We start from the raw sequence: 24,074 nt of genomic DNA, 5'->3' as shown, positions 1-24,074 counted from the left end.
CTAAGGAAGGTGTGTGCATGCTCCATCTACTGGGACTTACGAGAAATAACCATGCAGTATGATTGCATGCGGTTTAATCATCCCTAATACCATTCATTATCTCTAATACTAAGTGAAGGTGAAACCAATGAGTCATTCTGAATGAAGGGAATTGTTTCAGTGGGTTCTCATAGCTATCTATGATATAGTAGCTACTAAAGAATTTACTGTAAGATGCAAATTACACAATATGGACAACATAGTTTATATCTTCCATGCCAGTGGAGTGATGACTGTCTGGGTTTTAATCTGATATTTGAAGGCATTGTGCCCCACCCCCAAAATAGGCTCATCATCTTTAATAGCTCCTTTACACTTCAGACTAAAACTCAGAGCAGAGTAATCATTCAACTGACATGAAAACCACTAGCTATCATTACATACAGAGGATCACTTTGCCAGTCATCTGGTAAAGAGTGATCATTATTGTGCTCCTGAAATTTTTTGTTTTGTTTTGTTTTCTCCTCAAAGGGAATTTTTTATTAATCATTATTTTATAATACATAATCATAGTTACATTTTCCTTTTCCATTCCCTTCTCCCTCCCTCACACCCACCCCACCCCCCTTCCTGTTGACAACTTAAACCTTATTTTCTTGTTACATGAGCCTTCTTTCCATTCTTTCCAATTTTTTCTTCCAACTTTCGTCTCATGGTTTAACAATCTGTAGCCATCTGCAAAACGGAGTCCATATTTCTTTAATTTTCTTTTGTTTGTCTGACCATGTTTTTTGTTTCTTATAATGTCCATAATATCCAGTTGTATTTGATCCCATATATATTCATACCATTTTTCAAGTGTCCATTTCTTTTTATCCTTCCTCCCACGCTATTACTGCGTGTGTGGCTCTAAACATTATCATCATTAAGTCTTGGTCTTGGTCGTTAATTCTTCTGTCCCCATATATCCCTATTAACAGAATTTGCATATTTATATCAAATTTGGTTTTAGTATGTAATTCAACCTGGGTTAGAATTTGTTTCCAAAATTTTTTTATCTCTTCACATTCCCACCTGCTCCTGAAATTGTTGAAGATGGGGGAAGGATCAGAGAACAGTTGTTGTGCCTTGGTAGAGATAACATGCACCTGAAGTGTTTACATTTACACCATGTTAGATTTGTAAATGGATGCTATGTGGTCTGTGTCACTGTACATTTAATTTCCAATAGCTATTAATACTTAATTTGAGGAGATAGGCCAATTACATAGTGCTTTTACCTCCTCCTGTCACAGAAATACAGTCGTCTCAATCACATTTTGACCAATAAACTCTAAAGGAGCTAACTCTAGCAAAGATAACTAATGATTGACAGTAGATTTAGCTATATGCAGCAGTATCTAACTGCTCTTAAATGCTTAAAGTGAGGCATGGTGCCAAATGTAAGTCAACATAGTTTACTACTTGAGAAAAGGAATTTCAGATTCAGAGAACCACCACAGCACTTAAGTCATTTCATTGGTATGATCTTAATGAATATGCATTACAGTTTTTACTTACAGTTGTCAGAAAAAAACTTAAAAGTATTAACCTTAAACAAGTTTGAAGTTATTATGTTAGGTACAGTATACTGTTGATAAATGTTAGAGTTATTAGCATAGCTATACAATTCAGAAAATAAAGATTGATTTGTTTCACACTGTCTAATCATCAACTTAAATGGCAATTCTTATCAATGATGAACAGATATTTTGAATCAGTTTTCCTAAGACCACAAACCTGCTTTTCTCTATGTGTTTTGAGTGTGTGCTCTTGTGTGTATGCTCTACTAACAAGTGTCATTGTGGTTTGTTTGTGTTTTTTTTTACTTGTAGGAAGAGTGATAGATGTTGATCATGGAATTATCTGTGAAAATGTTCCTATTATTACCCCAAACGGAGATGTGGTGGTTTCCAGGCTAAACTTCAAAGTAAGATAATATGCAATTTGAATGTTACCATCACAATTAGCACAGAAAATCCACAGAACTCATATATATTATGTACCTTAACTATTTGGGCACTCATATAAAAAGAGGGGAACAGAGTTCTCGTAGTGGCTGAGTGATAGAAGAAAATGTATACAGTTTATCCTACTTTAGGAAACAGGGAGACAAGAGCCATCTCTTCAGGGTTAGGTCCATATATTAAGTTAATGTGTTGAGGTGAGCAGAACTTTGTACATTGTGTGAGATGCCCTGATTTGACTGGAATGTGAGAAGTGAGTTAAGCAGGGACAATGACCTGACTCTCTTCTGATTCTATTTCTAAATTAAAATTATATGTTAACTTAGGCATTCACAAAAATGTTAAATATGTATAGAGGAGGATGTGCTGGGTTACCTCATTGCTCTTATTTGAAGAGCAACAATTTGAAGTGGGAGAATATTTGGAGGCTGTCCACATGATTGAGGTTATCAATTATGAGAAGAAACTCCCTAAACTCTGTTCAGACTAAAAAAGAATATTGCATTAATATACTGTATCTATTAGTTTGTAAGTTGAAAAAGCTGTCATTTACTATTTTCCTATGTGTTTAATGTTTAGGAAGACACAAAGTGAGAACTAGTTTTAAAAGGCTGGATAAAGACCTCAGTTTCCAATGCCTCTTTCCTCCCTAACCCCTATGTATAGTGGAAGATTAGAAATGTTAGCAGTATCTTCTGTTTTTTAGTAAATCATTCTAGTTTAAATTAGCTAATTTGTATTTGCTTTCATCTATCCTATCTGTCTGGACTAGTGGCAGACATGTAGTCATGAAATAGATAGACAAGTTTATGCTTTTTACTGTCCTACATATCTTTTGTGGTCTTTGTGTTATCACTTACTTATTTCATTAATTTTATTCAGTACATTGCTTTTTTCCTTCTCCCCCTAGACCAGCAGTGGGCAAATGAAATGCTGTTGAGGGTTGCAGGGGAAACATAGGTCCCCAATTCTGAAGCCTTCCATGGTTTGGAGGACATTAAAGAGTGTAGCAACACTTCCTGGTGTTATCAGGATTCAGGATGAAGTGCTCAGTGGTGTCATACTTGTGGCCCTCCAGGTGTTTTTGGATATCAGCTCCCAGAATTCCTGGCCAAGCTGACTAAGGCTTCTTGGAGTTGGAGGCCCAAACACCGGGGGCTGGGGGTGTCACAGGTTCAACACTTCTGTCTAAGTGAAACATTTTCATTAATACTTCAAAAGAAACCTGTCTTCATAGTCTTTCCCCTCTCCTTTTATTTCCCTGGAGCTGGAGCTGACTAGCTCCTAGAAGCACACTGACAAAATATAGTATATGAAGTCCCTATTGGCTCAGAACTATTAAAAGCACAAAGCCCCTAAAGAGGCAGGTGATTCCTTCCCTGAAAATTTTACAGACGCTGAGCAAGGATTGCATATCAGTAACTTGAACCAGTTTCTGTCAAAGTCAGAAGTGCATGATCAGTGTTTTTGTCTAAGAAGCACAGCAATTGAGCATGTTGTACAGTTGCAGGCTATGTGGGAGGAGGAAAGATGCTTTTTAAAATCAAACTTTAATTAAATTTTATTATCTCTTCAGTTAAGGCAAGTCTCATACACACTCATATACAGCAAGCCTCATATTATTTTTTCTATAAAAATACTTCTGACCTGAATTTGGCATTCACAGTTTACCTGATGAGATCTACAAGTATTCCAATTTTCAAATTAATGCTAGAAATACAGTAGAGTCTCACTTATCCAACATAAATGGGCCGGCAGAACATTGGATTAGCGAAAACATTAGATAAGAAGGAGGGGTTAAGGAAAAGCCTATTAAATGTCAAATTACATTATGAGTTTACACATTCAGCACCAAAACATCATGTCTTACAACAAATCAACAGAAAAAGCAGTTTGGTACACGGTAACATTATGTAGTAATTACTGTATTTACAAATTTAGCACCAGAACATCACAGTGTGTTGAAAACATTGACTACAAAAACATTGACTACTAAAAAATTGACTGCAAATAAATATAGAATTGCCTAAAATGAACTTACAGTAGCAACATTGTTGGAAGTTAAATCCATAAAAAGTTCAGTCCTTGCTGCTGAGAAAAACTGCTGTGGATCTGTGCGGGAGGCAGACTGTTTTGGATAATGCAGAACATTGGATAAGTGAAGGTTGGATAAGTGAGACTACTGTACTGTCAGAGAAAAAAGCAAATCATAAGCTAATTCCTATCTTTTTTTTCTCCAGTCTTTGGAAAGACCAATAATATATTTCTGTCTAAATTTAGTGAAGACTTGTAATTCCTTGGGCTTAGGCTATTGAGTGCCTAGAATTGGCAAAGTCCCTTTGGCCTGATCCTGTATTAATTTATAGAACATCTAAGCCTCAGTGTATTGCTAAAGTAGCTGGCCAGGTAGATCATGGTGGTGGTAACAGAGATTGGGATTTCCTCTGATATAGTAGGAGTGGCAGCTGTATGGCTTCTTATGATTTGACATGAGGCCCTCGGAGTTGTGTTTTTCAGCATTATTGCAGAGAAATTGTAAAAAGATACATTGGTGTGTGCAAACATACGAAGTCTAAGCAAGAAGTGGTTGCTTGGTTATTTTTATTACAGCGGATTTTCCTTTCTGAAATACGCTTAGTCATATTTTGTATATTACATTTTCTGCATTGCACTGTCCTCAGAGTATTTCACAATCATTACAGTAACTAGTTAACAGTGATAATACAATAACATGATATTAACAAATTATAATTAATTCAAAACATTTAAAAATCAAAGTGATTTTAGCACATGGGTCAGTTTCAATAATGTCAACTTTATAAATTGCATTTAAACAGTTCAGTAAACATTAAGAGATATTTTGTTTGTATAGAAAAAGGATAATCACAAAGCACTTGTGGTTCATATTATATCATTGTGTTCACAGACCCAAACTTAGGGATTGTTGTTAAGTGATCTTGGGAAGATTCTTTGAAGCAAAAAGTGGTGTACCTACAAGTTAATTATTCTTCATCCCCACCCACATGATGCAGCATCATATTATTGTATGTGTTTTAACCTTACCAGGCATCTCGGCTTTCATAGATACTATAGATGGGTTTTGCATCATTACCATTGATGGAAATCTAATCTAAAAAAGGAAGAAATCCAAGATATATAGTTTACATTTTAACTTGTATTCTTTGAAATGTGTGCTGCTGAACATAAACATACATTAATGTTGCTCAAGAGAAATTGCTACCAAGAACACAGATGAGCTAAATGGGATTTATTTAGATTTGTTGCATAGTGAAAGCAAAATAAAACATGCCGTAGGAAAAAAAAATACTTTGACTGTTATAGATTGAGTCTTATGGTGCTCAAATTGCCTGAGGAACAATTGTGTTTTGTTTGCATTGTAAATAAAATCAAGAGATTTTGGCCCTTTAAACAGGCTATCAATGATGGCATTAAATGTGTGAATATTCATTTTGCACATTCTTATGAAAAGAATAAAGTGTATTGTAGCCAATTAATAATGTTGTGGCCCAAAGAACTGCATATTTGGGCTTCTATTGATAACAATGATAGGCAGAGCTATAGTTGTTTTCCTCTGCCTGAGTCAACAATTAGAATATATATAAATTGAATTAAGTTAGTGTGTATTTGTCATGGATATGATTTTTGTCTTTGTGGGAGGATTTGTGTGTATGTGGAGAATTGTTATATGTTTGGAAATAGTTTATTTCCCCTTTATTTGTTTTCCTAAAATTTCATGGGCAGACATAAAGAGAAAAAGATGGAAAGTGTATGGACAAATAGATATTTTTGGACTGCTGCTTCCATTGTCCCTATCCAGCATAGCCAGTGGTGGAGGAAGTTGAGAGATACAGTTCAACGGCATCCAGAGAGTCTCATGTTCTTCTTAAAGATCAGGTTGGGATATAGAAGCATCCTGCTTTCATGACAGCAGACCACTGTTTCATATATTCATATTTTCAGCTACTGATCTCTATCTGTGATCCTTCATTGAAAGATGTATGTGTATCACATAAATACATTTCTAGAGCTGTGTCTACTGACAATACTCCTCCAACCCACTTTGTAAGCAGTGTAGTCCCCCACTGCAACACAGCCATTTCCATATTGTTGGAGAGTTGGGAAGATCAGCATGGATGTGTCCAGCTATGTTCCTCTAAACTGGATGTGCTATAGCAAACTTCCAGAGACTTTCATTCATACTTGGAATATTCCTGCAGTGCATCCAGCTGCAGTAAAATAGCTACATGTGTCATTTACTTATTCCTCTCATGGTAATGGCTATGTTGTGGGAGGGCTGCACTACTTACAGGATGATAATTTGGGTGATTTTGGTCATTGCATGATTAGAAAAAAAAATCTAACCTCCATAATAATAGAACAAGTAAGTTGCAGCGGCATATTTTTAACTTATGATGATGCATAACTCATCAGCAGAATGTCTCTTTATATTAGGATTGGAAATCCTTGATTCTCCAGATAGTGTAAGTTAAAACCGCCATTAGCATCGTCCAGCATAGTATCCAGGGATTGTGGAAATTGCAGTCTAAAATATATGGAGAACCATGTTTCCCCTCTGTCTTTATCCCATCATTTCGGAGTTATTGATACATCAGCACAAATTATAATAATAATCAGAATGTCAGGGGATCAGAATGCTGATGGACAGAAATAGGTAGAATAATCTTCTGAATGGGTTTTGTGTTTATCATTTTCATAACTTGCAGGTTGAGGAAGGGATGCATCTTCTAATCACTGGGCCCAATGGCTGTGGGAAGAGCTCTCTCTTCAGAATTCTCAGTGGCTTATGGCCTGTCTATGAAGGAGTTCTCTACAAACCACCTCCCCAACATTTGTTCTATATTCCACAAAGGTTTGTAATTTGTTTTCTTATTATGTCCATTTCTTTCTTATACTTTTACAATACACCCATCTTTAGTAGGCTGCTGAAAGAAAGAAAGCCTAGTGAAAACAAGAACTGGAGCAAATGTTCAGAGGCTATTGTTAATCTATTAATATATATCATCCTCTAGAGCCTTCATTTTGTTCCTGACTCTAGTTCATGGATTTCAGAATTCCAGTACTAGTGATAAGAGAAGATGATGATAGTGGTGAAGGTAGTAGAGACTGCTGAATCCAATTTTTAGTCTGAACTAGAGTAGACCCATTGAATCATTGAGGAGTTTGCAAGCAATCACTGATATAAATTCCCTTGATTCTGTTCTGACTAGTTTAGTTCAGACTAACAATTGGATTTAAATTATATAGCTTTGCTAAACCTAAAAGTCTACCTATTCCTGTACCCTACTTAATTTATCATGTAAATGGATTTCTCTCAAAGAAAGAGGGGCTTTGAAATATGCTTGGATACCATGCAACAGCTTAAGAAATGTTTCACGTTGGTTCTAGTCAGGCTTATGTATGACAAAGTTCTACTGAAATAGTGAAAAAAGATATCCTACTTGTTTTCAGTGTCACTATATTTTATTCCCATTTTACCTAGCAGTAAACCTTATTAACTCAACAGGGCTTCATTTAGAATAGAGTGCTGTGCTAGTCTCAAAACATTTTCATGGAATTGTGGATAGTAGGCATAATTTGACAGTCAGGAAAACCTCCCTTGAGAGAGTATGGCCATTATCTAAAAAGGCCTTAGCCAAATCATATGACTTGCTTGATGCTTATTCAGAGCTGTTTATAAATGCGACTGTTTTTATTGGTATTCTCTTGAATTATTAAACATGCTCAAATAAGCTGAAAACAAGAGGCTATGTTGTTTTTCTGTACTGACTGAATGAATCCCAATTTAGTTTTCTCTAGAAAAACCCTATCTGGATGCCTTATGGTTAAACTAAGAATTTTTCTCATTGTAGTCTCTAAGTAATAGTTTTCTTTTCTGCTTAGGATATACACATAGCTTTGAGATGTCTATAGATCAGCAGTTCTCAAACTGTGCTCCGTGGAGCCCTTAGGGTTCTGTGAAGCAAATTGAGGTGCTTTGTACTTCCCTTCGCCTTCCCCCCTCTTCCCTCTCCCCCAAGTGTGCCTGGATGGAAGCCCCCACTGCCAAAAGCACCCCCTCATCATGCAAAAGAGGCAGAAAGAAAGAGAGAGAGAGAGAGGCAGGCAGAAAGAAAGAGAGAGAGGTAGGCACCTGTTCTTGGGAAGAGGTGCTTAAGGCGTAGTTTGGGGAGGCTGTATGCCACATGAAGGTTATGGAGATGTAGCGCTTCAGAGGCATGGAGAAGGTGAAGCTTGCTATGCAGCTTGCTATGCAGACCCTTTCCCCTATACCCCCATGCCGCCCAGACCCTTCACCCTCTCACCACCCAGATCATTTTCCCTGCACTCCCTTGCTGCCCAGACCCTTTTCTATGCATTCCCTTGCCATTATTATTATTATTATTATTATTATTATTATTATTATTATTATTATTATTATTACAAAGGCTGGGTAGCCATCTGTTGAGGGTGCTTTGATTGTTCTTTTTCTGTATGGCAGAAAGGGGTTGTACTGGATGCCCCTGGGTCTTCCACTGAAATACTGTTAAATTTATGTTGGTGAAAATTTTTCTTTATTTTAAATATTGTATTGTTCGTTCTTTTTTTTTTGCACTACAAATGAAATATGTGCAGTGTACATAGAAATTCATTCATTTTTGTTAGTTCACATAAACACTCTACATCTGTCAAATTTTAAAATGTAATGCAGCCCTGTGTCCAAAAGTTTGCTCATGCCTGATATATAAACATTATATATAATATATAAACATTTCTTAGGGGTCCATAAGAATGTTTTGCTTCAAAAAGTGCTCCACAGCTAAAAATGTTGGAGCAGCTGTGCTCTAGATCTCCCCCTGCCACTGGAGGCCCAAGTGGACTCTGGCTCAGATGTGCTTGTGTCAGCTATGACCTTTCCTGGACAGAAGCATCCTGACAACTAATTTATGCATTGGGAACCCCCAGATTAAACTACTCAAATCCACTCTAAGTGCAGCTACCCTTGAAGAAGACTTGGAAGCTGCAGCCAATGCAAAATGCAATTGCTTGACTTCTAATTAAAATAACATCCAGACAGCATGTAATGTCAGCCCTGAAAGATCTGCACCAAGTAACCCTCCTCTGTGTCCCAATAATAAGGTTAATGTACTGTGTTGGGATATGGGAGCCGATGTTCTCAGCCATGGCACCTAAATTATGGAAAGCTCTCCCCCTGGAGGACTACCTGGTGCCACCACTTACGTCATTTAAGTGCCAAGTTAAAACTGTTCACCAAAGCCTTTGGACCTCATTAGTACAACTTAAACATTGTTATTTATAGGGTGTTTAATGATTTAAATTTTTTAAACTCATGGTATTGTTCAATATGTTTTAGCTTATTTAGCTCTCTTACTATTTTAGCCTAGTAAGTTGTTTTAATACTATTGTAAGCTTCTCTGACATTTCTTGGTACAGGGTGGGGTATAAATATTTTAATTAATACATAAAATATGTGAATAACCTCAAAATGCAAATTAATTTTGTAATGTCATGAATGACAGTAGAGTTGTGAGATGGCTGGCAATACCATAGAAAATTGCACAAGAGTTATGTGGGCACGTCTCCAGAAAAGGGGATCTTGGCTTTAAATATTAAGCTGTAATATTCTCTCCAAACTTCCAAAGACACTGTTGCTCTCTGCCAGACACTCTGGGAGTCTACTAATTAGAACCAGGGTTTAGGGTTATAGAAATATCATTCAGTAAGTCTTAGATCAGTATGCAGGGATTATTTTTCCTAAAATACTTTATTAAATGTCAAAGTTGATACTTCTAAAATCCTTTTGTGTGGGACATTTTGAATGACACAGGATTTGATCAAAGTTAAGACATACATATATGTGTTTTGTATGTAAATGCAACTGACAAATTGAAAAAAAATACTTTGGAGGGTGAAATGAGAGAATGAAGATGATGGAAACAAGGAAGGAAAGAATGATTGCTTGTGCTGCACTGAAAACTGGAGATGAGACTCAATAATCCACTGATTTTTTAAAAAATATATTTTTTTTCCAAAATAAAAACTGTATGTTTCATCTGACTGCATAACATTGTACATACTCTTTCCTTCTTCGGTTGTTTGATATTACAGATTCGTAGAACCTTTTACTTATTTGCATGTATTTCTCCTTTTTTCTTCAAGAAGTCAGTATTTCTTTTCCCTGTGAGGTTTGTTAAATTAAGTACTGTTGACTAACCTAGGGTCAAAGTTTAATATGAGCCTCCCCAGCTGTAATCAAACATTTCTAACCCAATTTTTCCATAGCCTGGTACCTTCCAGGTGTGTTGGACTACAATCAACCCTAGCCAACATGTGTAATATAGCATTTTTTTCAGTTAAGGGCTGCAGTCTCTTTGGCATACCTGCCAACGGTAGGCAGCTCTAACGCCAGCAGTGCCAAGGTAAATGACCGCACATTTTCTTCTTTTCTTTCTCTTTCTCCGTGTCTCTCTCTGCTGGGGAGGTGACAGTTTCAGCCTGCAGTGGCCTAACTAATCATTTGTAGAGAGCTTTGAACATAATCCATGAGCCTTGTGAGATCTGGCTCAGGGCCCACAAGGGGCTCGGGTTGCCTATCCTTCCAGTGAATTTGATTGCCATTCGTAATTGCTGGCTCCAGACAGATATCTGTCCTGCCATAGAGCTACAGACAGTATTCTTCCTTCCTTAGATCCTGCCTTTTCCCCAGCACTTTCATTTTGCTGTAACACTAGAGCTTTCTTCTAGCCTTTTGCTGAGTCTGTGGTCCTTCTCTAAGGCCTATTTGAAGTGTCAGGAAGGACTGAAAGTGTCCTGACAGCTGCTTGAGATTCCACAATGCTGACTCTTAGTACAGATTGACAGCAGCTTCCCTGCTGTGTCTCCCCGGGAGTCTGGAGTCCTTGAGGCAGGCGATTTCTGGATTGTGTTCATAGATGCCTTTGCCATCAGGAATGCTTGTGAAATCACAGTCTGTTCTCTAACCTGACTTCTGCTTTCTTTGCTGTTTTGTTTCCTCATTTGTTGATACAGGGTGTTGGATTTTCTGTGGGCCACTCTTTATTGTGTAATTGTTCTGCCCGTGACCATGACTTCTAATTATATGTTCTTGGGAAGCTCTCTGCTCTGTGTCCGGTAAACCACGTTAGTGGATGTAAGCTACTTACACTCCGACTTGGTAATTGAGCTCCTTGAAATATTTAAAAGACATTCTTAGATACAGCAGAGGAAAGCTTACCACTAGTTATTTTAGGCGCAAATCAATTATTTATATCTTGAGAGAATTGTAGAAACCATAGCTTGCCCTAAAACACCCTTGAATTAATTTTAGCAGACGAATGAGCACAGTCAAAGGAAGCTACTCTCACATTTGAAAAAGACTGGCTCCATCTTCCTTGAGGCTTGTGGGCAGCTAGGACTCTCTTACTTTATAGGACCTTCCTATAAAAGCAAAGTTTTGTTGCTCTTATTTTAAAAGAAGTTTTCATGTATTCAGTGTTTTACATGAAGTTTCTATCTGTTCTACAATGTGTCAGTGGGCTAAAAGACTATAAATTAAAGCCATAAATAAGTAATACAAATAAATCTGTAACATTTCACTGAATTTGCAAATATGTAACAAATCAGCAAATAACACTATGTAACAAAATTTGAAAAAAATTCTGTTCCTGGTTTGAAAGTGATATTTCCTGTTTAATTGTGCAATATTTATTTGGAAAGTGGTTGTCATACTAAAAATGTTGTTTTTTGTGGCTGAGGGTAGTATTATTTCCTCCAGTCTAGACATTTTGTTTATAGTTTTCCTTAATGAAAACATGCCATTTTTAACCTTTCAGACTGCCACAAAGTAATACAAAGCAATGTTAAATTTCTCTTAAGTGTCTTGACTTCATCTAAGTATTGTAGAAATCGCAGTTAAGGTGACCATGTTTCCTACTTTAAAGGGGACAGTACATTATTTAAACGTGAACTGGAGTCAGATATCAAATAAATTTATGAGTAGTAGGTCAACAGAGTAAAGCCCATTGATTCTAGTAGAGACAAGCAATTAAATTTAAGACACAGTAATTCTTTCTAAACTTGTATCCATACCTATAAATTAGTATATAAACAAGCATTCTATAATTAATTGATTTTTATAATGCAAAGGTGGCTTTAGTAATTTTCTAGTATTGATGGTTCTTGGTTATGGAGAGCTATTTATACAGCCCTGCTTCTATAGAATAACATTGTCCAAAATTTCCAGGGAGAGGGAATAGCTATTTTCTGATAGTCAGGAAAAATACTTGAATGAATCTGTGGTGCTATATTGAAATGAAAAGAACTCAGTTTCTGCAGTTCTGTTGACATCTGGGCCATATATATGCGCCTGTATCATTTTAATCCATTTAGCAAAGCTTTCATTTTTGTTCTTTTTATTCATTAGCTTTGTGCATTCCAGTAAAGTTAATTGTTTTATTTTGTAGCAAGATGGGTTTTTGTTGTTACTGTTCTTGTTGAAAGTATTCAAGCTTAATGCATTTCTAGTCTCCTCAAACACCGTGGGAGTTTTCTAATATTTTTCCTCTTAAAAAATTAAATCATTGCAGAGTCATTCTAAAATATCCACGAAGAATTGTTATTTTCCTGCTGTTTGTGCATGTATTGATTCTGTACTTACGTAAAGTCTGAGTCAGATAAATTTCATTCCACCATTGTAATCAGAAACTGCATTCGTCACCTACTATTAAGTATTCTTAGTCCACATTGATAGAAAAGAAGTTTTGAAAAGATAGTATTAGTAGCTTAAAATGATTTCTTTGATTCTATGGCTCACATTAGATTGGAACTCCCCATTTTCCTGATCCAGTTGCTGTTTGTGACCTGCTGGCCCACATTTCTTTGGTCCATTTAAGGCAGATTCAATTCACCTTGCAAAAAAAACCCCCAGGATTTATAATGGCTGAACTCCAGTGTGCAGCTCACTGTAAAGTATGTGAAAAAACCCATTTGTTCTGGAAAGCAAAGAAAGGATGTGTGTGTTTGAAAGCTGCATGATGAATAGGGAACTGTGAATTGTGCACATAGAATTGTGAGTGGTGAATTACACTTCAGCAGTTTGTAATACATGTGGGAAGACCAGCTCCGCTATCATAGTTTTGTTTTCAGATTTTCCTATTGAAAAAAAAATGTGTCTGTACTAGCTAGCGATTTCCATATTAATGGGGGAGTGCTCTTGATGTTCGTTTAGGTGGAAGGACCTCAGCCTTATTTTTGAAATAGATTCAAAGTAATACAAACCCTTTGAACTGGGAAAACATGTTTTCTACTATTTCTTGTAGGCAAGTACAGTAGAGTCTCACTTATCCAAGCTAAACGGGCCGGCATAAGCTTGGATAAGCGAATATCTTGGATAATAAGGAAGGATTAAGGAAAAGCCTATTAAACATCAAATTAGGTTATGATTTTACACATTAAGCATCCAAACATCATGTTATACAACAAATTTGACAGAAAAAGTAGTTCAATACGTAGTAATGTTATGTTGTAATTGCTGTATTTACGAATTTAGCACCAAAATATCACGATATATTGAAAACATTGACTACAAAAATGGCTTGGATTATCCAGAAGCTTGGATAAGCGAGGCTTGGATTAGTGAGACACTACTGTATTGGCATTTCATAAAAGTTGCACGGTGACATCATTGGGTAAATATCTTATATGTGGTCACTCACTAAGTAAAATAATATGTGTGTTATATTTTATTCATTTAGTCGCGTTTGACTCTTTGTGACCTCATGTACCAGCCCACGTCAGGGCTTCCTGTCGGCCATCGCCACACCCAGTTCCTCCAAGGTCAAGCCAGTCACTTCAAGAATAACATCCATCCATCTTGCCCTTGGTCCCCCGTTCTTCCTTTTTCTTTCCATTTCCCCCCAGCATCATTATCTTCTCCAAGCTTTCCTGTCTTCTCATTATGTGGCCAAAGTACTTCATCTTTGCCTCTAACATCCTTCCCTCCAATGAGCAGTCGGGCATTATTTCCTGGAATATGGACTGGTTTGATCTTCTTGCAGTCCAAGGCACTCTCAGAATTTTCCACCAACACCACAGTTCAAAAGCATCAGTTTTTTTTCCGCTCAGCCTTCCTTATGGTCCAGCTTTTGCATCCATAGTTTACTTCAGAAAATACCATTGCTTTATGCGGACCTTTGTTGCCAGTGTGATGCCCCAACTCTTCACTCTTTTATTGAGATTGCTCATTGTTCTCCTCCCAAGAAGTAAATGTCTTCTGATTTCCTGGCTGCAGTCTCCATCTGCAGTAATCTTTGTACCTAGAAGTACAAAGTCTGTCACTGCCTCTACATTTTCTTCCTCTATTTACTAGTTATCAATCAGTCTGGTTGCCATAATCATGAGGTTTTTATGTTTAACTGCAACCCAACTTTTGCACTTTCTTCTTTCACCTTGGTTATAAGGCTCCTCCTCTCTTTCAGCCATAAAAGTGCTATCATCTGCATATCTAAGATTGTTAATGTTTCTTCCAGCAATTTTAACTCCAGCCTTGGATTCATCAAGTCCTGCACGTTGCATGATGTGTTCTGCATACAAGTTGAATAGGTATGGTGAGCGTATACAGCCCTACCGTACTTTTTTCCCAATCCTGAACCAGTCTGTTGTTCTGTGGTCTGTTCTTACTGTTGCTACTTGGTAATTATACAGATTCCTCAGAAGACAGATAAGGTGACTTGGTATCCCCATACCACCAAGAACTTGCCACAATTTATTATGATCCACACAGTCAAAGGCTTTAGAATAGTCAATAAAATAGAAATAGATGTTTTTTCTGAAACTCCCTGCCTTCCTCCATTATCCAGCGAATATTGGCAATTTGGTCTCTATTCCTCGGCCTTTTCTAAACCCGGCTTGGACATCTAGCAATTCTCACTCCATGTATTGCTGGAGTCTACCTTGCAGGATCTTGAGCATTACCTTACTGGCATGTAAAATAAGTGCAACTGTAGGAACATTTGAGCATTCTTTAGCATTTCCCTTTTTTGGTATGGGGATATTAATTGCTTTTTTTCTAGTCTGATGTGCCATTCTTGTGCTTTCCATTTTTGCTGGTATATGGCATGCATCACCTTGACAGCATCATCTTTCAAGATTTTAAACAGTTCAACTGGGATCCCGTCATCTCCTGCTGCCTTGTTATTAGCATATGTAGTCCTTGCATATTCAAGAGCAGAAAGTCACTGGAAAAAAGTCTAGTGCACTCTGAGCAGTTTTGAGATTACAATATCTCCTCAGTCCAATCAATACAACCAAACTGAGTTGACATCTGTATCACACAAAACAATCATACAACATGTGGCGCAAACAAGGAAGTATATTTTGGTCACTTGTACCATCATCTTAAGTATTTCTAGTAGAGTATTTGTTTATAATTTGATGAAATATTCTTACATTGCAATTTGATAATAAGGTGATTGGTGCAATCAGTATAAAAAGCCTGTAACTTTGGGGCATTAAGCTATGTGTGTGTGAGAGAGAATTGGGGGTCATGCTTGAAAGGATAATAAGGGACTATGTCTAGAGTCAAAAGTAGTTGAGCTGTCCTGTTTCCTCCCCTCTCTACTATCCTACTCATCTTTTTATGCTGTCCCCGTTCTTCCTTCTCTCTTCTTTCTCTCTTCCAGACTTCTAAAGAAGGGGCAGATTGCTCTTACAAGATAAGTGGGTGGATCTCTTGGTTCTCCTCTTCCACCATTCTATTTATATCTGTTTCTCCTTCTCATCTTTTTTGCCAGAAGACTGAACTGATCACTTCCAGAGGGCTGCTTGCCTGCTTTTTACTGTTTGCATTTTACACTTTCCTCTCCCTTTCTCTTCTTTTGTGCTTCCAATCCGCATTAGATTAAGCCAGGGGCCATTGCAGGAGGTCAGTGCTTTTCTATGTTTTGTGGACAGCTTATACACTTTTCAGTCTATCATTATCCAGATGGCCCAAAGTACATCCAGTACCATCAGACTTGAGGCAAGGATAGCTTCAGCATGGAGAAGGGGTCCAGTTCTATCAGGAAGTCAAAACTAAAGCATCAGTGTAGGAGGGAAAAGCAGACAAAGCATAAAGCTAAAACATGCTGGAGATGGAGAAATCACTGTGACCCATACCAAGTACTAACCCAAACAGTATTTCCTGTCTGGGAGAATCCAGTGGTCAGCCTCCAGGAGCTGGTTCAGTCTAACAATAAAGAACTCTTTTGTTTGCCAGAATATTGCCCCAGATCTCACCATAGGGCAGCTGAGAATTCCCAGGTTAGCCCCCATTAGCTGTGGCATATGTGATTAGACTCTTCAATTAATAGAAATGTTTTTTAAAATGTAGCCACTGTGAATTTTGAAAAAAATAAAATAAGAGCCCACATTTGATGGCTGGAGGGTCCACTGAGAAGTTGAAGAGAAGAAATGTAGGGAAATAGATTATGCATTTTCTGTTGTTTATGCTGAGAACAATTACTTTTATGTAATTGACAACATGTATTCTTCATTATTGGGTACGTTGTTCCCATTACTACAGTTATCCACATTGCTGCGCTCTAAGTTTATATTCTGTAAACAGGATTGTTTTGTAGAGTAAATTTTGGGAAACAGTCATTGTCAAATAATTACAGTGCTTAGAAATTAAGTATTTAAACCATCAGTCAGCAGCAAAATAGTCGGGTTAAGATGTGGCTCCACATGTGAAAAGATTGAATTAATTTTATGTCTTCTGCTTTATAGGCCTTATATGTCCATTGGAACGCTGCGGGATCAAGTTATCTATCCTGACTCAGTGGATGACATGCATGAAAAAGGGTACCAAGACCAGAACCTTGAGTGTATCCTGCAGATTGTTCATTTAAATCACATAGTACAAAGAGAAGGGGGTATGTTGTTCTTTTTTTAAAAAAAGTAGAAGCCATTGTATCACTGGAGAGAGAACATTTCAGATTCTCTCTTTCTCTCTGACTCAAACACATGAAGACACACAAATATTATAGAACTGTGTTTTTCTAAATTTGTGCAATATGTTCATCTCAAGTTTTTAGACACATTGCTTGTAAGCCTCATTGGCATACTATATAATGCATGGCAGGAAAGAATAGTTTTATTTCTCTGATATTGTTTTGAAGGGTGGGATGCTGTGACAGATTGGAAAGACGTCCTGTCTGGAGGAGAAAAACAGAGGATGGGCATGGCTCGTATGTTTTACCACAAGTAAGTCTAGGCATTCATTTTCTTACATGAAATAATATGGATAGAATGGACAAGTATCACTAATAAATGCATATGTTTCTTGCTGGGAGTTCTGTTTGAATTTAAGGGACAGTCTATCCAGACACCACTGTACCTTTTTGCTTAAACAGTGTAGTGACTTCTCAGGAGTAAAAATCAGGAAACAGTGTCCCAATTATGCACTTCACTCTGGATGAAGGGAATGCCACAGCAACTGCTCCTTGGAGCCAGGAGCGTAAAAGGAAATTACTGATATAGGTATACTCTTTCTCTTCATATTGATTACACACATTGAAGCATTATGAGAAATTAGACCCCAAAATGTGTGCACTCAAACAATTACCAGGAACCACGTTCTTCTGGTGCAGAAGTACAGGATCCAATGTAGGAAAGTTACAATTTGGGAGCTCCATTGCAATCTTTGCATTTCTAAATTAGACCTCCTGGCCCTGCATCTGGTGAACAGAAGTTCTGAACTGGTCCAAAACTTATATAAATAGTAATTTCTTTTCTTTCTTTACTAGGCCCAAATATGCTTTGCTAGATGAATGTACAAGTGCTGTCAGCATTGATGTTGAAGGGAAGATATTCCAGGCAGCAAAGGGAGCAGGGATATCTTTGCTTTCAATAACACATAGGCCATCTCTTTGGTGAGTCTTTAAAGCTTTTTATGTTTTAAACAAAGCTTGCAACAAGATTCGTGGCATAGAGTTTACCAGTTATTGTTAAATCTATCATACTTTTTGGGTGTTCTCATGATTACAGTTGCATTACATGTTCAGGTTGCTCTTTACAATAGCAAATGGCGGGGAGGGGTGATTGTGGGATTTAGAGACAATATCTGATTTCCAAGAATCACTATATTGTCTCCCAAGATGCAAAAGTGCCAAGAGCAAGCCTGGGAGAGGTATCCAGGGCCACAAAAAAAAGCCCAAAGACCAAAGGCCACAAGTTTCCTATTCCTGTCATATTACTAGACCATCTATAGAGACATCCTGATATCTATTCTCTGTCCTTTCACTTCTCCCCCCCCCCCCCCCCCCCGCCCCAGGCCGGTCTCTCTCTCTTTCACACATACACATAGGAATGGCAGAGAATATGCAGGAAATCAAATATAAGTGCACTCGCTGCTACATTAAGGGGAGTTTCCCTAAAGAGCTGTAATTTCTAAGATACATATTATTGTCTTATTATATAAGATGAAATAACCTTTGCTATTGATAAACCAATTTTCATACCATCTGATTTCTTCACTCATGGGGTTGGGGGGCGGGGAGAAAATGTATCCTTCCAAAGAAAGAAAGCTATAGAAAATGAGAGTACCTCAGTGTTCATAGGACCTGTGTACCTCCACTGGATCTTTCAGTAGTGTAAAAAAAAGCAAACCTTTTCCAAAATTATCTTCTGAATTGATTTCAAGCTAAGTCCCCAGATACAGTTTTGCTGTCCTCACACTTCCATCATCCTCATCCTGTATGACTAAAGGTGGCAAGAATTATAGTCCAGTGATATTTTGTGACCCAGAGTTGGGAAGCACTATGGTTCTCAACCTGGTGTTTTGGCCTACAATTCCCAGAAACACCAGCCAGTTTACCAGTTTTTAGGGTTTCTGGGAGTTGAAGACCAAAACACCTGGAGACCCACAGTTTGAAAACCACTGCTCTATGATGTTTTGGTGCAATTGAGAGCCTGCTCTCTAATTAGGTCATAGGGATGTTTCAATCCCATCTTTCAATTTTTCAGTGTTTCTTTTTTTGTCCTGCAGGAAATATCACACACACTTGCTACAGTTTGATGGGGAAGGAGGCTGGCGCTTTGAACAGTTGGACACTGCTATCCGCTTAACCCTCAGTGAGGAGAAACAAAGACTAGAATCCCAGCTTGCAGGAATGCCAAAAATGCAACAGAGACTGAATGAACTTTGCAAAATCTTAGGTGAAGATTCTGTGCTTAAAACGATGGACAAAGAGGAATAAATGATTTAGTTTTTATTCCCCCCTCCCAATTTTTTAAGTTATTGAAGCACTTTTATTTCTGATACACTCTGGTTTGCATGTACTGTGATTAGCTTAGAATGAATGGAATTGGTAAGAAGGTAAAATGCTTCAGAAAGTCTTCAACCTTATAATGTTATGGAGGAAGAGTCAAATTAATGCTGTGCCGAATGCCTAGTGCCGAGTCCTAGTGATGACTGATTTTTCAGTATAAAAATGGGGTTCTTGAAGGTGTGAAAAGCCTCTTGCAAAACTTCTTAAATTAATAATCTCCCATCTGTTGTTTGTGTCTGTATGTCCCTGATATGATTGTGTTGTGATGCTAAATTTGGGGGTTGTGTTTTTAATGTGCAATCACTGTGATGTTATATACAGTGTCACATTGAAAAACAAAGTTGGACACTGGATACCATGGGTGATGGCAAACAACCTCTCCTATTGCCTTGACTCTGAATGTGGGAATGGGGAAGGGTAATACCTTCCCCCGTCAATTCTGCATGGCAAAATTATTTTCCCCCCAATCTGGCTATTGCAGTCAACTGTTACGCACAAATATGTTGGATGGCATACGATGTGTACCAGATATAGAACCAAATGTAATTTCAGAACTGTGCTGTCTTTCAGCTAAAAGGTTCTCAAGGTGTTCTACAGAGATTAACAAAAAGGGGGATATGAGAACATATGTAACAAACAAATGTTAGAAAGTTATAATAAATCTTCAAAACAACCAGGAGTCTATGTGTGCACACACATTGGCCAAACAAAAGGTGTGAAGATCTGTTGGGATACAGAGACTGGATGGCTATCTGTTGAAAGTGCTTTGATTGTGCTTTTCCTGCATGGCGGGGGTTGGACTTGATGGCCCATGTGGTCTCTTCCAACTCTATGATTCTAATCGCTAATTGGAGGAATGTTGGAGAGCATGGTTCTTAATAAGCCTCAATAAAACAAGGCCCTGTTGTGTTGCAACATTATTTTCTGCTTCAGTGACAAACACTCAAATTCTTACGATCTTCCACTTCTTACTGTCAGACTAAGCCAAGCATATTAATATAAAATTCCTCAGAGAATTTTACATGCCTCTTGCTTCACTGTCTGGTACTTCACAAAAATTAAAACAATACAATGAAACACATGTTCATGTTTAAGATAGGGGTAGCTCAACAACATCTCAGTAACCCTAATTTCAGGCATATTCCTTTTTCTCTAAAAAAGATCTCATGAAAATGTCAAGCGGAATCATATACTCAGTTAAATGGTGCTGCTCCTTTGACTTTCTCATCACAATAACACAGTCTCTCCCTTGCAGCTCTGCTTCCCTAACAATAGCTTTTATAGATGTCTGGTTGGAGAGGAAGGTGGCAAAGGAAGTTGGAAAGCCAGCTTTGGTTGCAAAAACAGTCCTTGAAATGCGTATAACAGTGAATTATTTTCTTAATTTTTAAAGGTAATTTGTATTTTTCTGGACATCCAAAACTTCATCCGTGTTCTTTCACAGCTAATCAATTGCTTATCAATTCAGGGATGACTCCAGGTGGAAGAAACATGGAATGGCATGTAATGACTGTAATTCTCCTGCAACAGATACAGTGCCCCAGTAGGTTGGCTTCAAGAGCATTGGAGAAAACAAAGATGGTGGTTGCATGCTGCCACCCACAGTATCCACAAAACAGTGGTCAAAATGTTCCCAATAGCTACCTGAAGATAACAATACTGAAGCTTGCAGGACTTGACAATGGGGGGTGTCCTTTTTCTTGTTACTTGCCACTTTGAGAGCAGCTTCACACCTTCACACCAAACTGTGTAAAACCCATAAATTATTAAGGAGGGTGATGGTAGTGGTAGGAATGTTCCCAAAAGACACTCTTCCATTTCGGCTCAGCACTGATTTGACTCCAGAAAATTAAGTAGATTGTATATATATATATAATTGGTCACTGTATTTTACCATAGGTCCCAAATGCATTGAATTCCCAGTATTCCTGGGAAACTACTTATGTGGTTAGATTATTTTGTTAGATTGTTTCAGAACCACCCATCTGCCACGTGCATATGATATGCCTGCTGTGTACAGCTCATGAGGCATGTTACCCAGGCATCGAGAAACATAAGGGCAGGTTTGTGGTGAGTATGCAGATGCATAGCTGAAAAACAAGCCAAACAGGGATGGAAGGGAAAGAAATGTTATTTTAATCCATTTGAAAATGATCTCTTCTTCAACTGCTAACTTATGCATGCCAGTAGCCCTGTTTTCCTAGGAGATAACAAGATGACAGCCAAACTAAAAGATTTACATTAGAAATGACCTAGGTTTCCATTCCAATCACGGAGGAGTGACAAGGAAAACATACAGCATATAACAAATAGCAAATGTCCCACAAGGCTGGAGAATATTTTATCTCTTTTGCACTACCTCATTGATTGGGAGAACATAGCAGCATGTGCAAGGTTCTTTTTTGTGTCTTCTAAACTTCCCAAAAACTCCCAGATGACTATTTAATTTTTCATTGGGTCAAAAAAAGGCTCCCAAAAACGTTTCTTAAACCACCTGGAACACACTTGGGCACCAAAACAAGCTAAATTCCCACTGCCAAAACTTGCTTTAAATAACAAAAATCAAATAAAGATGGACTAGACAACACTGAAAGTACAAAAAACACTTTTGATGATTTCTGAGTATTTTTGGTGTTTTTTTTAGCATAAAAATTCACAGCTAGACTCTGGAACAAAATTGGGGCACCATCAAATCACAACTCCTGCTATACAGTGAGTATGAATTCAGAAGCTATGTTAGGTTTCTCTCTTTGCCCTTTCTAACGAATTTATAATATCTTTGGAGAAATATTTAAAGGAATAAGAATATGATGTGTCTTGTAGCACCTTAAAGACTACTAAGTTTTATTCAGCATAAAATGGATTCCAGCTCTGATCATCAGACATATCTACAAAGATTATGCCAAATAAGTGTTATGTTAAATAAAATAGATTAGTCCTTAAGGTGCCACAAGGCTCTTTATTGCTGTTTTTGGTTCAACACAGCTAACCACATGGGGAAGTAAACTCTGATTATCATGGATTTTCAAAATACAGTAGCCCCTCCATTTTTGTAGTGGTTTCATAGGGCTAAAGAACCTCTATAATAGTGGGAAAACTGCAAATTAAAAAAAAAAAACCTACTATATTGTTTACCCGAGAGAACACTATCCTAAGAATCTTTAGGTACTTAATGACCTAGAATCCCATAGAATTGTACTGGAGGACACAGATTCCAAGAGAAGTGTTTTCTCTACAAATCTCCAACATGACTCTGGACAACTTATAGTGAAAGTTAAACATACAATTGCCCTGGAGGACCTAGAGATTCCTAAAGAGAAATATTTATTCTAAGAAAGTTAAAGATGCAAATGTGAAGAAGGTCCAGCTGTGACAGAAAGGCTGCAGTCCATGTTAATAGTCTCATCCCACATCCATTTACTTGGGAATCAAGACCAGATAATTCCTTTTGAGTTTACATTCAAACAAGGGATTTTGTGTGCACCTTCTGCATGTCAGGGACATTTTTTAAAAGTAAAAAAAAAAAGTTTCATATTCATTAGTTCTATCCAGGGAAAGCATATAATTTAGATTTGCTTGTAACCCCCCCCCCCCCAAAAAGGTCATTCTTTCCTTAGAGTTCTTGATAATTAAAAAATTCAATTTAGATGAGCCAATCCACACTCTCAGTGCCAATTTAGGATTGCAAACAACACATTTCTTTCAGAATTAGACTTCAGGTTTAAAGGGAATAAAGCTTATTTCTGTTGGATAGATAAGTTTTTAAGTAAAAGTTCACCCATTAAATTTCATTTGCTTGAAAAGAAGACACCTGACTGCAATTATGCACTGATACCATGTGGTGGTGGTGTATACCTTTACCTTGTACATATGAGCCTGCAGTCCTATACTAACATACCTGGGACTAAGCCCTGCTAATTTGGGGCTTCTCTTTGAGTAGTTTTTTTTATTGGATTGTATTGTAACTGCACTATAACAAAATTAACTCAAACACAGGTCGGGATGGAGTTACCAAGAAGACGATTTGCTGCTCAGATAATGTAACAGTGATCTCAGCCTAGCATGCAGTAAGCAACTCAACAGGCTTACTTTGATCTGTCTACATGTAAACCTGGGCAACCTTTGCTGACAGTGAGTAGCTTGTTCTTAGTAGAGGAGATCATAAAGCATGTGTACAGCATAGACTCAGTACCTATGTATTGCACATTTCTTGATACTTTGTGCCTATGCTAATAAGAGTTCTTTTGATTTAGAATCTCAGAATGTTGTCATTCTTTGGTGGTACTTTGTATATTCCTGAATGCTCTGAAATCCAAATTTCTGAAGAGATGGGAAAGGCAGTGTATCTGCATTGTATTGTGTTGGAATGGGCAACACGTGGCTCTCCTGTCATCATTTCATAGAAACTCCCATCTTTGCTCACCATTGACTAGCGAACTAGGGCTGATTGAAGTTGCAATAGAATAACATCTGGACTCCTCGCCCCTTATATAGTACATGGTCTCAGGTAAGCACCACAGTTAACAAAATGAGCTGAAGTGCCTTCTCAGCTTGATCTCCATAATAGTAGGATAATACTGTCCAGGGATGAATGGACTTCAACTGTTTCGGTTCAATGTTATGGAATTATGGGGGCAGTAGTTTGACTACTTCTGCCAAAGAATGCTAATGCCTCACCAAACTACAAATCCCAGCATTGATCATAGAATCATAGAGTTGGAAGAGACCTCACAGGCCATCCAGT

General features: G+C 37.7%; 1 protein-coding gene across 1 annotated transcript in view; it reads left to right on the top strand.

Annotated features, from left to right (window-relative positions):
- The window catches only part of abcd2 (ATP binding cassette subfamily D member 2), a 58,161-nt gene extending 34,576 nt beyond the window's left edge, over positions 1 to 23,585 (top strand). The window contains exons 5-10 of the mRNA XM_003221515.4: positions 1,854 to 1,948; positions 6,731 to 6,876; positions 16,788 to 16,933; positions 17,180 to 17,264; positions 17,807 to 17,932; positions 19,048 to 23,585. Coding sequence (XP_003221563.1) covers positions 1,854 to 1,948; positions 6,731 to 6,876; positions 16,788 to 16,933; positions 17,180 to 17,264; positions 17,807 to 17,932; positions 19,048 to 19,258 — 809 coding nt within the window. The 3' untranslated portion in view covers positions 19,259 to 23,585. The remainder of the gene's footprint in view (positions 1 to 1,853; positions 1,949 to 6,730; positions 6,877 to 16,787; positions 16,934 to 17,179; positions 17,265 to 17,806; positions 17,933 to 19,047) is intronic.
- The last annotated feature ends 489 nt before the right edge of the window (positions 23,586 to 24,074 follow it).

Source organism: Anolis carolinensis, chromosome 5, assembly GCF_035594765.1.
Source record: "Anolis carolinensis isolate JA03-04 chromosome 5, rAnoCar3.1.pri, whole genome shotgun sequence".
Lineage (NCBI taxonomy): Eukaryota > Metazoa > Chordata > Lepidosauria > Squamata > Dactyloidae > Anolis > Anolis carolinensis.
Note: the sequence above shows the minus strand (reverse complement) of the source record. Positions and strands in the feature narration are given on the sequence as shown.